The 15,594-nt window shown below is 49.6% G+C and overlaps 1 protein-coding gene across 1 annotated transcript; it reads right to left on the bottom strand.

The window, feature by feature from the left end:
* Nucleotides 1-5,395: 5,395 nt before the first annotated feature.
* On the bottom strand, nt 5,396-15,529 carry KCTD2 (potassium channel tetramerization domain containing 2). Its single transcript, XM_027654397.1, has 6 exons — nt 15,233-15,529; nt 13,782-13,890; nt 13,081-13,172; nt 12,331-12,426; nt 9,390-9,515; nt 5,396-8,667 (listed from the first exon to the last, which is right to left on the bottom strand). The coding sequence occupies exons 1-6, from the start codon at nt 15,491-15,493 to the stop codon at nt 8,638-8,640; spliced, it is 714 nt and encodes a 237-aa protein (XP_027510198.1). The 5' UTR covers nt 15,494-15,529; the 3' UTR covers nt 5,396-8,637.
* Between the last annotated feature and the right edge of the window lie 65 nt (nt 15,530-15,594).

The raw sequence follows: 15,594 nt of genomic DNA, 5'->3' as shown, positions 1-15,594 counted from the left end.
CACAGAGTGTGCTGGATGGGACATGGGAAGCACACTGCCTGTTTCAGTCTTTCTCTCCAGTCACTGTCTGCCCTGATGAGCTAATCCTCTCTTGTTCACATCTGAACATTATATCCTCTTCTTCCAGTGACCCCCAAGATACCAGCATTCAAACCTTCTTGGATTTCCCCCACTGAACCAGCCCTAGTAGCTGTTGTTTGTGGCAGCAGACCAGGAGCGCTCACACAGTGACAGTCCCTGCTTCTTCTGTGCCTCAGTTTCCCTCAGTTGCAAAAGGGGGACAAGCAGCTGCTGGGATGAGGGCTGCTGGTTCCTCCCTGCAAGGCCAGGCCAAGAGACACAAGGGGCTGGAGCATTTATGTAGCTCACCTCAAAGGAAGAGGTTTATATTTAGCAAATTCAGTTTTATATTATGCAAATAAGGGTGATAATTATATATTGTCTTCAGTAATAGCTTGCAGCTGGTGGGCACCTCTGTGGGGAGATGAGCAGGCCAGTTCTCTCCTGCAGCCACTCAGGAGGGAGACCCAGCCACAGGGTCCAGCAGGGAATTCTGGAGAGAGACAGAACCTCTGCCCCCAGCAGTGGGGCTTGGAGGGGTGTTCAGGGACCAGACCGTGCCTGCAGCTTGGGAGCAGGGGTGGGAATGGAGAAGCAGGTTTCCTGCATCCTTCTGCAGCCCAGCTCAGCCCTGGTGTGCACTGAATATGTATTTTATGAATGTGTAAAATAAGCCTCATGCACATAAGGGAGATGTTTACTGTAAACTGAGCAGGGTGGTAAACTCCTTTTGGGGGTCAATCAGTGTCTGTTGGGGGTAGGAAAGCCAAGCACTACTCTTGGTAAATACCTTTATAAGTGACTTTTTAAGTACCTTTCCATCCCAAGACCTTGGCTTGCTTTGCCATCCTCTCCCATGTAGCTTGCATTACATCCCAGCTGACTTTTCCAAGGTCACCCAGCAAAGTGACAGCAGAGAATCCAGATTTAGCTCTGATTAAGGTGTTGGCCCAAGTGGTGCAGCCTGGCCCAACACCACGGGCTCGTCTCTGCCGGATGTCACTTGTCAGCAGTCGCTTGCAGCCCTCAAGAGACAGGCTGTGCCTGGGGCACAGTGGGGGTGGCTGCAAATCCCTGCTCTCTGCCTGTCCTTACTGGCATGTGATGTCTCAGTAAGCCAGCCCCGAGCTCAGGAGCCTCAGCAGCAGTTTTGGGGCTGACCATGTCTTAGGGACATGGTTTAGTGGTGGCCTTGGCAGTGCTGTGTTAACGGTTGGACTCGATGATCTCAAAGGTCTTTTCCAACCCCAGTGGTTCTGTGCTTCTCTGTGCCTGGAAACCAAAGTGCAAACGCCTCAAAGCTTACAAATCACTTTTGAGAAAGACCAATTGAATTTGTTCCAGAGATCCAGATTAACAAATCCTCTGGCAGATTGAATCTCACAGAGGAAGTGGGGGCGGGGGGATGCTTGGGTTTGGGTTTCGTTTTTTGTTCAAAGCAAGAGAAACTAAGTGACATTTCAGCTGTGGGATTGCAGAGCTCTTTGGGGCCAGGAGCTGTTCCTGCCCCACGTTCAGTCACGAATTAAACTCCTGCTCTAATCCACCCCTAAAACCTAGGCAGATCCAGCAGTAACTGAGCACCTGAAAACAGATTCCTGAGGCTGGGCAGGATCTGGACAACCCTGGCAAAACCCCTTCAGACCAGCTCTGCTGGTGCTGAGATAATGGGGCTGTACTGGGGCTGTACTAGGGCTGAAGTTCTGGTTTATCATAAGTTTCCCCAGCAGTTCCCATAGCACCACTCCCACATCCTCCCCCTGCAAAAGGCATCAGGGTCCTGCCTGCACTAATTGGTCTTCATTAGCCCGACCAGCAACATCTGTGTCCTCCTCCCACACCCTCTCCATCCTCTTTGATCCCCAGCTGCATTTAAGCCCAACTCCTTACCGAGGTTAGTCTTTGCTCTGTCTCACCGCTGCTTTCTGCTCTCCAGGGTTGACTTTGGATCTGCCTGGCTGCTTTGTGCTCATTAGTCACCAACAACGTGGGTGTAAGACCAGGAGAGAAACCCCCTTTTTGGGGCCAGGTTTAACGGCCATTAGCCACTGTGGGGATAACACAGCTTAGCCTGAAGATGGCAAATGGGAGCTGAGGAGGCAGCTGGCACCAGAGCGTGCTCTGACAGCTCCCTTTGCCCCGCAGGAATTCAGCAAGATGCAGCTTGTCCCTGCTCTTTATCCTGGTGGCAAATCTCTGGCTGGTGGGTGGCTGCAGGTGGTTTGTGTGTGTGCTGGCCCTTGCCCTCCTGACTGCCACCAACCCTGGTCCCTGGCTGTGGCTGTCCTAGAGCCTGTGCTTTGTGCAGTAGGTGCAGTGCCAAGAAGGCACTGAGGCATTCCCTGAGGCAACAGGGATGGCTCTGGAGATGAGTCTGAGCAAGACATGCTTGCGTAAACTCATGCTGGAGGTGGCTTTGGCTGACCTGGTGTGACACCCTGAGCTGCCACATTGACCTGCTCTGCCCTGGGAGTGGGTAGAGAGAGGGACTGATGGTGGCACAGGGTACCCAGACAGATGGAGGCCCTTGATAGGAACCTGGCTGAGGTTATTGAGAATACCTGGAAGCTGCTGGTGCTTTTTTTTTCCCAATAATTTCCCTCATTTGTGAAGGTGAGGAGGGTGACGTGTTCCCCGGAAAGTGGGCCTCTTGAAGAAATGGAGTTGGCTTGTCATTAACTGCAGGAAAACTGCAGTAGGTGAGGATGTGACAGAGGGAGGTGATGGTGGGCTGTGTTAGAGTCCAACTCTGCTGCATTCCATCTCTTCTATGAATTGATACTGGGGGCTCTGAGCAGTGGCTGGAGGTGGTTCCCTCTAACAAGCCCTTAATTTTCATTCAGTTGGCTTTTATTAATAAGGAATAAGGGACTTAGTAGGAGAAAGATCAAGAGGAGTGTTTCCTTGTGCCTGGCTGCTGGATCCTGGGAACAGGTGGAGGAGGTTGTGGGGGGTTGAAGCATCCAGAACTTGTGGAGCATGGTTTTTAGGAAGCCAGCAGGATTTTGGGCTCCAGCTTATCAGCTTTGGCTGTTTAGCTCTCAGCAGATGCTCTGCCATCCCAGCCAGGCCTTGCTCAGATCTCCTGTCCAAGGACAGTTTCTCCAAGGAAGGTGTGGGTGATGCCTAGAAATCACAACAGGGTAGGAAAGGCAATCCAGCAACTTAGTGTCCACACATAGGCTCTTCTTGCCCACATCCAGAGGGATCAGGATATTCAGCTTTGTGATTTCTGGAAAAGGAAAGGCAGGAGCTCTTCATCCCACTGGAAAGTGCAGATCACTGGGTGCCTTAAGGGTTGTGTTATCTGGGTTGTGTGTGGAAACAGCAAAATGCGGCCTTGAGCCTTTGGTTTGTGGGCAAATTCCCTTTGGTTTGGCAAATATGATGATCCACTTCTTTCTTTTTACGTGTTTCTCTGCATTCAAATTTTAGGTGAAAACCCACTGGAACACTGGGATGAAGGTTGCCATTTGTTAGGTGTTTCCTAGCCCCTTAGTGCCTAAATCTGCCTGCTTTTCTGAGGCATGTTGAACTCAGTGCCCAGGTTAAAGGCCTGTCTCTTTGCTTGGTTGCCCAAATGGTTTTCCTCATTTTTAGCCACTGTCATTTGAATTCATCAAGATCACTGGTGCATGTTTTCCTGCCTGTGCTGAAGGACCTGCTGCCTAGACTCCCCTGAGCTCAAGGATTTTCTTGGTGACACAGAGACCAGCAGAGCTCTCAGCTCACTGAGGGTCTGTTTGAGACACATGAAACTTGAGGACTCCTTGCACTTCAGATTGATGATGGACTTGTAGCAGACTCCCATCTGCTGAGGCCTGGGGAACCCCTAGGGATAGGTTGCTAATAGGAAATATTGCCAGAAGGTCAAATATCTTTTAGATGAGCCTTTACTCATCTGTTACACCACAATCTGAAGGCAATCACTAAGGCACTGCAGCTCCTTTACTGTGGTTTGGAGAAACCAAAGTGTTTCTCCAGTCCTGGAAGTGAGAGTGTAGGTGGCGAGAGGGTTCTCTGCCTATAAGAAGGTTGGGTTAAATCTTCAGTAACTGCCTCAAAACCAGATCTAGGTAGAAGGACACAGCTAAGGTCCTTGTTTCCCAAACAAGTTAGTAAGTTGGGTGGAAAATATCTGCATGTTTCCTGTCTGCAGAGAGATCTGGGTTGATTACTTTGTGCCATGTGAGGGTGGGTGGGTCAGTGACAAACTGACCTTCGTTTTTATGAGAGCCTGAGGCAGAGCAGAAGAGGGGATGGAGGTGTTGTGCAAGATGCACGTGTGGCTGTGGCAGGACCTCTGCACAGCTGGGTTTCACCCTCCCACATGTGTGTGGAGAGGGGAAATGCAGCCACAGCTTCCACTGCTTTTTGCCAGAGCCCCAGGCCAAGCAGTCGGATGCTGAGAGGTGCCTCAAGATGCTAAAACCCTTTCCTATCTTTAATGTCAATTAGGGATTCCTCTTTGTGCACAGATATGAGCAGGCAGGTCAGAAAACCAAATTATTAGTCATATTCCAGGCAAAACTGGCAGGGGCAATGCTGGGGTGACTAATGGGAGTGTTGAGGGGGGAGGTGAGCACCAGCCCCAGGGAGCCAGGTGGGCCCTGGACACAGCATGGGGGCCAAGGGGGAGCCTGAGCCTCTCTTTACACAGGAGGCTGTGGAATCACTCCTTTTATGCCTTTTCCAACAAAGAAAAGGCTGATAAAGGGGTTTTTAAGTCCCTCTGCTGCAACTCGGATGCATGCACTACTTACTTTGTGGCTATCAGAAAATCTCTGATGTTTTATTACTCATCTCTTTCCCAAGCACCTGGCAAAGCCACCTGGAGAATTTATTTCCCCCAGTTGCTTCTGGCAGTAGAAGGGACCAAATCCTGCCACAGGCAGGTAGTAAGTTCCTTGGGTGTTTTTGTGGTGCCATTCACCTCCTGCCTTGGTGGTGGTCCAGAGTCAAGTAGGGGTTTAGCAAATGAAAGTTGACAGAAAAAAAAAAAATCCTCTTCCTTTCTTAGCTACTCACATTTAATGGTATTATCAGTGTTCTACTTGCTTGTGGTTGTCAGTGGAAATGGTTAAGATAAATGTGGAAGTTTACATTCTTCTGTATAGTAGATCAGAAACAAGCTCCAGTTCTGCCTTTGTCTCTGAAAGTAGCCTAGGAGGACTCCAAAATCTCATTAGATTCTCCTTTTGGCAAACCATTGTTAAAAATAAATTGGAGCCAGAAGTAGGTACCTAATTTCCACACTTCTTCCCCCATACTGCAGTATCTGTGTGTGAGGTGATGCAGGGGGAAAGCAGGAGGCCGCAGACCAGCCTTCAAACTCTTCAAACCCATTGCAGAATCTTTGTTGAAAAAAAGATAAATAATCACAGCATCTCAACTGTTATTCAAACACATTTAATAAACAAAGAGAAACAGTAGCAAAGGGCACTGACATGTGACAAACTGTACAAAACCTCCGGGGAGGAGCCCACGGCCCGGCTGCTCTGGCCCCCACCCCGCAGCCAACCAGGCCCCCTTCGCCTCAGCCCACTCAGTCACCCCTGAGAAAAATCGATTTTTTTTTTAAAAATGTGCAGAAACAAAGACACTTCAAGAGGTTATTTCCAGTCTTGCCACAATGGAACAATTTAGGCCACTGGGAAAGTTTAAAGAAAACCAAAGTGTCGTACGCTCCATTCCCAGGACTAGTGCTTTAAAGTGAACCTTCCCAAGAGGCACAAGCACTCTTGGACAGCCAGTAGATCTACCCCTGCTTACCTACTCCACTCACCACAACATGCTACAGCTTTTTTTAGAGTGAATGGGACAAATTTCATCCTAATTCAGCACTAGTTTTGATATAGTTGTGACTGAGTGAAAGGCAATGGATGGAAAAGCCCTGTTTAAGCACAGAAGGGATGCAACTGGTGCATAATGCTGAGACCAGCCCTGGTCTCAAGGTAAAGGTGACCTAGCATAGTCAGGGAAGGAGAAATCCTCCACTGGGAATGTACCTACTCTGGATAGACTTCATGCCTGGTCCTAAACACCGCCCAAGAACTCAAATGTCCAGTAGCAGTGATTGGTTTTCTACCATAAACTTGTTCTGTCGAACTTAAAAAGACCCAGAGAGTTTGTGGTCCCCTGGCACCTCCTCCCTGCTGAAAGAGGAGGGGAAAACCGAGATGCAACTCTGATGGTCTTTCTTGTGCATGTCAGTTCAACAGCTGTGCCATTCACCTGGTAACTTTTGGCTCTCTGTGGATCAGAGGGGACAGCAATGGCATCACTCTGCATCAGGCAATCCTCTGCTGGGCTTCACCGACATGCTCAGGTGGCAGCAATGTGACAAAAGCATCTTGACCAGCTCCTGTTGCCTTTAGTTTGATATTTCTTGACCAGTTCCCAGAAACTCCCTCCTCTGAAGAAGGGGAAGAAGACAGATGAGAGTGTCTAAGGGCTTTTTAGGCTGCTAACTTGCATATGTGTGCTTCTCGATTTCTTAGCTGTGAGCACAGACAACGACTGAGGCTACAAGATGCACATAGAGGAGAGAGATCTATACACATCACAGTGTTGTTCAGGCCCAGCCAAGGTGTGGTCTGATCACACCAACACAAGCTCACCACGTTATAAACAGGGAAGGTGGAGGGCAGAAGAGCTGGGCTCTCCAGTGTGATGACAAACCAGCTGCGATTCCACAGCCCGTAACTGACACAATGTGAATCCAAAGACATTTGGTACAGCCTGTTGTTACCAGGACTAATTAGCACAGACAGTTAACCAGTCTGTCTTGAGAATGGGGCAAAGGCTCCACCGGAGGAGGTACACTGGCAAAGCAGGATGGAGAGGAAGGCAAGAGAGGACTGAAGAGAGGCAGAGCACAGCGGTGCCACTCGGTGTCTTTGCTGCACAACTTGGTCACTGAACTGGTTGTTGGTAATGCTGCTGCAAGGCCTCATCAGCAACAAGTGGTAAGATGGGAAACCTGCCTGATTCTATCTCAAAACTTTCAGGAGACAACAGGTAGCTGAAGGCCTCCAGAAAGGGGCCCAACTCCTCAGTCCAGGTGAGGAATTTTCTGATTCCTTATCGAGAAACATCTGCTCTGAGCTTATCAGTGTCTGTGAATTCCAGCGTCTCTGAGGCTTTGCTGTAATGTCAGTTTGGGATTTGACTGAAAATGACCCAAGTGCCAGGACACCTGGGCTACAAAGAACAAAGCCAGGATGAAAGGGGGAAAACATGCAGCAAATTCCTATGAAATTCCATTTACCAGACTAGGAGGAACATGCCCTTGGTTAGGGGTGGCACAGAGAGGAACCAGTGACTGCAGTTTGGCTAAGATTAGAATTCAAGAGAGGCACAAACGAACATTTTGCACATCCATCCAAGGCATTCCAAAAAAAAAAGAAAAAAAAAAGAAAACGGAAAGAAAAGTCACAGAAGTTGACACATCACTTTGGACAAGAAACAATACAACAGTTTGGCAACTTTTCACCAAATTCCCCCACCCCAGCTCTGTGATGTCCCTCTGTAATTTGAGGTGATCTCTTAAAGGTGGGGATGTGAGGGGGTTGCAGATAATAGGGGATCTCCTCCGCAAAGGATCTCGAGGGGTCAAACCAACCTACCTGCCTGCTACAGTACAAAAGAAATTCTGCCTGAAGCCCTCCCTGGTGAGAGGGAAGGAGACAGAGCCCACGCTGCTGGAGACAAACAAGGCAAAGCTGAACTTGGCAGCAACAAGTCCCTAAACCTTGTGACTTCGCACCAGGCTAAGATATGGCCCTAGCAGGGTATTGGAGGGGAAGATGTCACCCCTCTTCCTCTGTAGAGAAGTGTAAAGGACAGAGCTATCACTATTTTGGGTGAACACAGGCCTCTTTGTTTGCATGCAAAGTAATGGGCTCTGGAAAATGCCAGGAGCCCATGTGTAATAGTGTTAACAGTGAGACCTGTGGCAGATGCACACACCTCTCCCCTCCCTTTAGATCTAAACTCAGCTCTTAGGAGTTGAACAAGGAACAAATACAAAGCAAGGATGGAAAAGTCTGTGTGGGGTTTTTTAGGAGTGGTTGTTTTGCTCCTCCTTTTAAAGCCCTGTTCATCTGATTAGGGGAGGAAGGGGGAGCACTGCAAGGTCCCTGCACTTTTCTGGTGGCAGACCTGGGTGCAAGAAATGGCACAGCTCAAATACAGATCCTCCCACCCACACCAGCCTGTGGAAGGTGGGACTGATTACAAGGGCCTGAGGACCTGAGCAACCTCCACAAAGGCTCTGACTGGGAATCCGGCCCAGCCATTGTTGGAAAAATTCAATACAGCGCTGGCCAAGAAAACAAAACAAATACTTGTGGGAAAGGACCATCCAACTGGAAGAGTCTCTCCCTTCCTCGGTCTCCGGGGTAAAAGGGAAGCCTTTGGTTATGACCAGAATTATTTGCCACTGGCAGGACAGGCTCGGCTTTGCTTTGCATTAGCTTGGTTACTGTACAAGGGCCGGTTGCTCTGCGGAGAGATGCTCTGCCCAGCTGGACTGCCCTGTGACATCCGGGAGTTTGAACGGAGTGGACACTTGAATTACATCCGGGATCCTCGCTCCTGAAGAATCTGGAACAGGAGAGACCTTCTGTGAAAACCTCAGACAACTTTAGATGCAAAAGTTCACGTTCAGAGTCCTTGTTTTTCTCAGGGAAAAGAAACATGGACTGATGTGAGAGGAGCTTGCTGGCTTTTGTGCCACCACAAAACAACTGACAGGCTGGTTAAAGTTGAGGGAGCCCCTTTACTAGAAATCCTGCTCAGCTGCCTGCCAGGAGTTAAGGATGTCACCTTTTGTTTCTATCCTGGGGAAAAAAAAATTGTATTCATAGAATGGTTTGGGTTGGAAGGGACATTAAAGTTCATCTTGTTCCACCCTCCTGCCATGGGCAGGGACACCTTCCACTAGACCAGGTTGCTCCAAGCCCCATCCGATCTGGCCTTGGACACTTCCAGGAAGGAGAGGATTGAAAGAGAACAAAACCCTTGTTTCTCCCTGCAGCATCCTTCAGCCACAAAATGTGACCGACTTCAAAGGTCTTTGTTACTCTGTCCTCCTTTTCCAAGTTTCTCTTTCCTCCATTTTTTTTTTGGTCTTAATTTGAAGTGTTCAAAGAGCCTCAGTTCCTTTCCTACAGTAAAATGTGAAATCTTCCAAGAGGGGATGATGCAGGAGGAAACAGGACAGCTGGTACACAGAAGTGCTGCTGCAGATTATGGATCTGCTGGTGCAGGAAGGGTTTCTCTTTCACGGGGGAATTTAGGTCGATACACCTGAGCAGGTGCCTTACCTTGGCCTTCTCACTTGGCTCCTTGACAATGCCATTGGTAGAATTGTTGAGCTCCCTGGAAACAACACAGAGGAATTCTGCCTGGTCTTCATTTCCATAGTTATAGGAAGATCCAATGCTGATCAACTGTGCAACAGGAGACAGCCAAGGTAACTATCAGTAAGTCTTTTAACTGGTAACTAGGCAACTTTTAACTAGGTAACTATAAGTAAGGCTTTTGCTTTATTCCTAGAATTGCTCTGTGAGGTAGGACTGTCTGGAGAGATCTGTTCTGGACCTGCAATTCCCTGCAGCTTCCCATGTGTGTGTAAGGCAGGGACACAGCCGAGCTCCATGGCCCTCTAGCGGCACCTGGAGCCCCACGGAGGAATTCCAGCCTGAAACTAATGCTGGACACAGCAGAACATTGGCTAATTTCTGAGGGAGGAAAAAGGAAAAACAGATTGTGCAATACATAATATCCAGCTCACTCAGATGTGGGCAGGCAGTGCAGGCTGCCTGGTCCACACTGAACTCAGCTCTCAACCTGCCTGGTGACTCTACTGTGGAAATGGGAATTCTTTACCTCAGGCAGATGTTGGATTAACTGGGGACATGTGGCAAACCAACACCATCCTTTCTATAGATGCTGTCAAGATGGAGCTTGGTATCTGTGTAAATGGGATTATATTCTATTACTGTTGTGTTGAGGGTGTCTGGACTCGATCCAAGAAATCCCATCTGTCTCATTTATCATTATTACATTAAAAGAACATCCCAGAGTGCAGAGCTAATTTGTCATTTACAACTCAGTTCTGCTTCCCAGAGAATAAATCTAAGTCATCTGAAGGAAGCAACATGAGTCTTATAAACTGTGTGTATCCAGGAAACTTTAGTGTGCAGTGTGCACCCCAACTTCCATGTCCTAATGGATTTTAGAACAGCCAGCTCCATATTTATATATAAACAGATGCAGTCAACAGCCTTCCTAGAGAGATCAGCATCTGTATGGTTACAGTGCAGCTGCAGGAAAACTTGGGGGGGCTGTTCTACTGACTGGCCTCCAGTGTTTTTAACAGGTTCTGATGTTTGTGCCAAACATAGACACAGGATAAGGAAAGGTATTTTGCTTCCCTGCTCCTTGTCTTGACTATTTAAGCTCTTGGATATTTCAATACCACAAGCCACTATTTGTTCAACAAGTTTTGTGAAGGTGGCAATTTTCCAAAGTACTGAACTGCAGGTGGGCAGGAGAAAAGATTTTGATTTTAAAATGGCAAGTTTCTATTCCATCCTTACTGTAAGCAAGACTGAACAGTACAAGGCAGAGAACCTGTCTCTTCTTAGAATCCAAGCATGTCAGACAATAGGCTGCAACAGCTTTTACCACTTCTGGTTTTCCTGCAGGTTTCTGCACCAGGTCTTTGGTTGTTTTAAAGTGACTGGACCCAAAGAGCTTGTGTAGGGAATGCCTGCTCTGTTCAATCCCTGGCATCCAGGCTGGGATTTAGCAACAGGCTCTCTGTCCCCACTCTGTAGATCTGTTGCAGTCTTTCCTAACATGTCTCTGCCTGCCAAGTGCTGTGGTTTGGGGAGGGGAGAAGCTGTGCTGGGTTGCACATCTTGGGAAAGACACTGGCAGCAGGCTGCAGGCCCAGGCTTTGAGCAGGGCCCAGTTCAGCATGGGACACATCCCAGGCTGCACCACTTCCCTGTCCCTGCTCTGTGACCCAGTCTGGGCCCTCTCACAGCTCTGTGAGCCCTAACCAAAGCACTGTGTCTGTCCTGTTCAGGCTGCTGCCTTTGGAGGGGGCTGAGCTGGATGCAAGTCCTGGGGAGGGCAAGAGCAGCTCCTGATGGTGGGAGTGTGCTGGAGTGGGAGGTGCAGAAAATTTTCCTGGTGCCTGTGGTGGACAGGAAGGGATCTCAGTGGTTTGTGCAAAGGTTGTGGATGGAAGAGGGAGAGAACTGGAAGGAACACACCAGCATTTGCCTGTAATGGGTATCTTCTCCTTGAAAAGGAAGATTAGGAGAGATCTGAGGGTGCAGATTCCCATGAAGGGCAGTGCCTGCAGCCTCAAGGTTTTGGGGGTGTGTACATGGATGTGTGAGAGGCGAATTCTGGTAAGTAAATTGTTGGGCAGCAAAACCTAGGTGTTGGAGAACTGCATTTCCATGGAGCAGTGAGTGGCTCTTGGTCACAAGGTTTCACTGCTGGCTCACAGGGGCAGGTTTTTGGCTGCCTCTCCACTATGGAATAGTTGTTTTCAGGCATTACAGAACAGATCCATAGGAACAAGAGATGCACAGTGCTTTTCCTAATCCTCTGTCTCGCTTTGTGTCAGCACATCTCCCACAACATCGGGAAGACGCTGCTGAAATCCACAGAGCCTATTCTTAATACAGTTTCTTAATAGAGCACTAACATGCAGGCCAGCTGGCTTCCAGTCCTCTCTCCTCAGAAATGAGAGAACTGTGTTTGATTCTAGAAACCAAATCTGGAACTAACACCATATGCAACTGCAGTGACACCCAGCCCCAAAACCAGCTGCATTGCAAAGGCATCTGCAGGAAGTTCTCATGACACTCAGTGCCTCTTTAGCAAATGCAGGAGTTGTGGCTTTGAGCTTCCAGAAAAGTCATGCTGTGGTTTTTCACAGCTCTAGTAATATTCTTGGATAAAACTGTTGTACCAGGGCCTGGTGTATGTGATGAAATGCAAAAGGGAAGAATTGCTCTGGGATTTGACAAGGACACAAGAATTCCTAAGAGAAAATTAAATCTCGCTTGGTAGTCTGAGTGACTTCTGCTCTTCCCTGTCAGTGACTGGACACAAGTGCACTGCCCAGGTCAGGCTGCTTATTCAGAAGAGCAAAGCAGGGTGAAGTGCAATTCAACAGCAAACTCTGCTTATTCCATATCCAGCTTTCAAAGGGACTCTGCCACTCTTTGGTAACCGTACCTGTTCGAACTTCCACCCGTCGGACATGGTGGACACCATCTGTGTGAGCTCTTCCTCTTGGCACTGCAGGACTCTGTACACGTGCTTCACAGGTCCCTAGAGCATGGGGAGTAATTGCTGTAGTTTAGTAATTACTGTACTGTCAAGCCAGAAGTTCATAAGCTTCTCCTGCTCTTGTCTTACTGAGGAATCCAGAGCCCCACAGGCTTTCTGAGGTTTCATCTCACCGATTTCAAAACATACACATTTGGCTGGCACGCTTCTCTTAAAAGCCTTCTAGGTGTCTAAGGGCCAGGGAAAGCAAATCTTCTTTGGCTTTCAAAGCCACCTGCTGCTTTTTGAAAACATTTCTGAAATTGAATCTACTGGGTGTGTTAATATCAGCTGAGCATCAATGGGAAAACTGCCACAAGAAGACAGATTTAAAGGGAAAAAATGGTTTAGAGAAGGAAGACTTTGAGCTGTTCTTTACCAAAGCAGTATGTTTTGCTTTATAACCACCCATCTCTGTCCTGGCCCCTCCTGTGTAACTGTCCCTTGCCTTTCCCTACACTGCTATGAGATGACTCAGTGGTCTGTGCTTTAAAAAGCCATAATGGACACTCTTTCCTAGCCGTGCCCTGGATCCACCTCACAGCTCTTATCCCCCTGTTACTGCTGAACCAAAGAGCTGCTACTGCAGGGTCTGCAGCCACACTTGTCTTTCTGTGCTCCTGACCTGACTGACCCCACAACCCCAATGTGCATTACTTGAGAGGTCCTGTTCTCGTTGTCCCGTATCCGCTCCTTCACCAGCCGCACGAGGGACGCGATGTTGTAAAACTCGGCTTCTTCCAGCACCCCTGGGAGAGGAACCCAAAGCAGAGACAAATTCTGTTACTTTGCACAGGGTAGAATGAAGATGATTCTGCTACAAGGATGGCAACACCTGCTCCCGACTCCAAATCCAGCCGAGATGTGAGAATACCAAATGCTGAACAGACTGTGCCAGCCATCTCCTGCTCCCAGGCTGGGAGAAAATGCCTGACTAGCTGCCACCTCCCTTTGTGACTTAAAGGATCTTTAAGAAAAATTATTCTCCTTTCCCTGGGATTATCAGAAACCTCGTGGTACAGGATTTTATTCACCCAGTCCCATTAAGGGAAAGCCCCCAGAGTTTCCTGCTTGGGGAGAACCACAATCTGTGAGAGGGAGATGGGCTGTGACAGACCTTGGGCTCAGCAGGACAGTGCCAGGGTGTGCTGTGAGCTGCAGCTTCTGGGAAGACATGGGATCTGATGGTTCAATCCCTGTTAATGAGCAGTTAACAGTACTAACAGCATCCCTGGGGAACGTGGTCGCTCGCCCCTCGGCAGGGCAGGAACCCTGTGCACTGGGGCTGGTCTCTGGTGAGGGCTCTTGGATGAGCTGTCCAAAACCATTTACAGTTTTTCCTGGTGTTTCTCTCTTACCTTCCTCTGCAAGCTCCTTGTTTATGATGAGCTTCCCGTGCCGGAGGTAGTTCAGTATCGGGCCAAAGTACGTGGGGTCTCTGTCGATGAGATACGCCCCCGTCTCATCCTGAGGAACAAAGGGAGGGTTCAGTGGTACCAAGACAAATTAGCTTAACACAATAAACTGAACAGCTTCCCTTTGAGGACCTGGATTCATCTGCCTGTAGGAGGTGTAGGAATGATGCCACCAACGTTTAAACCAACGTTTTTCTTTTTCAGTATCTGAACTACCAATGTCGTGGCTCAGCAGCTCCGGGAGATGCCTCACACGAAGCACTTGTGCAGACAGGGCTGGCACACCCAGACAGAAAAGGAGGGCTTAGTTTTTTCTTCAGTGCAATAATAAGAACCAAAAGCTGGCAGTTGTGTTCTGCCTAAATTTGTTCTCCAGCCTGGTTTAACCAGGGGGCTCTGGAGGAAATGGGATCTCCAGTTCCAACTAAGGGCACTTGACAGCTAAAGTAGTTCAGTTTTTCCTTTCCACTCTGCAAACACACATTGCAAAGCTCCAGCCACATCTCCAGCAACACAACAACTACTGGCATTAAATAACTCATAATTCACAGCTGAAAGCATCTCTTGAGCAGCTCTGAAGCACTGACAAACCCTACACAGAACTCATATCCCTCTCTTAGATCACTGTAAACCAACGTTTCTCCTGCCAATCTGCTCTAAAGCAACAACAACTGTGCAAACCCACACTGAAATGCTGGGCTCCTCTCCTCAATGATGCTGCTGATTGTGATCAAACTATCAGGAGATATCTTTTGATTAATCTCTGAATGGAGCAGACACAGACCTAACTAATTCAGTCTGACCCACCCACGACATATTTACAACATTTCGTGTAGCAGATCCTGGGGAAAACCTGCAAATTACAGGAATCACAGTTTGCAAAATCCTTCTGACAAACTGCAGCGACCTCAAAACTATCCAGGAACGTGCACCGTGATCTTTTATGGGAGCAAAGTGAAAGACATTCGAAAAAGAACCACAGACATGCTCAGGGTGAGAAATCATAAAATCCCTGTTTCTGTACCCACTGTTACAGTGGGAAGCAGCAACACTGTGGGAAGCTGCTGGCTGGAGTCACCGTGGGAGTGGAGGGATCGGAACCACCTGCGTGTCACAGGCACGAGGGTGACGAGGATTTTGGGGATGCCACAAGCTTCATGACCATGGAATGCGAGGGACAAGCAGATGGTGTGTGACAGAGCGACGTGTGGGACCGGGGGTCTGCTGTGCAGATGGGCCCATCCACGCGGCGGGGTCCAGACCCGCACGGCCCCGCGGGCGCTGCCCCGGGTGACACCGGCTGCCAGGGGTGTCACCTCGCCCGTGGGACGGTGACACTGGCGGCCGTGGCGGGTCGAGGAGGGGCTGTCCCGGTGTCACTGCCGCGGCCTCACCTTGTCGGAGCCGAGCTCGGGCCCGTCCTGGCAGCAGAGGCGGCACAGGAAGGACTTGGGCTCCCGGCACAGCGTCTGCCGGGTGCTCACGAAGTACGTGCCGCCCACGTTCAGCCGCACCCACTTGGAGGCGGCGGCGGTGGCGTTGGCGGCGGTCGGGTTCGGCGCCCCTGCGGGCCCGGCCGAGCGCGGGCTGGGCGGCCCCGGGGCCCCCCCCGGGCCCGGGCTGGGCGTGCGGCCCCTCGGCGGCCCCTCGGCCATGGCGGAGCCTCAGCGCCCGCCCCGCGCCATCGCCGCGTCCGCCCCGCGACACTTCCGGGGGGCGCGGAGGGATTCCGGCGGGGCCGCGCGCTGATTGGGCG

Source organism: Corapipo altera, unplaced genomic scaffold (assembly GCF_003945725.1).
Source record: "Corapipo altera isolate COAL_440 unplaced genomic scaffold, ASM394572v1 343, whole genome shotgun sequence".
In the NCBI taxonomy this organism is placed as follows: Eukaryota; Metazoa; Chordata; class Aves; order Passeriformes; family Pipridae; genus Corapipo; species Corapipo altera.
The sequence above is the reverse complement of the archived record's forward strand: the minus strand, read 5'-3'. Positions and strand labels throughout refer to the sequence as shown.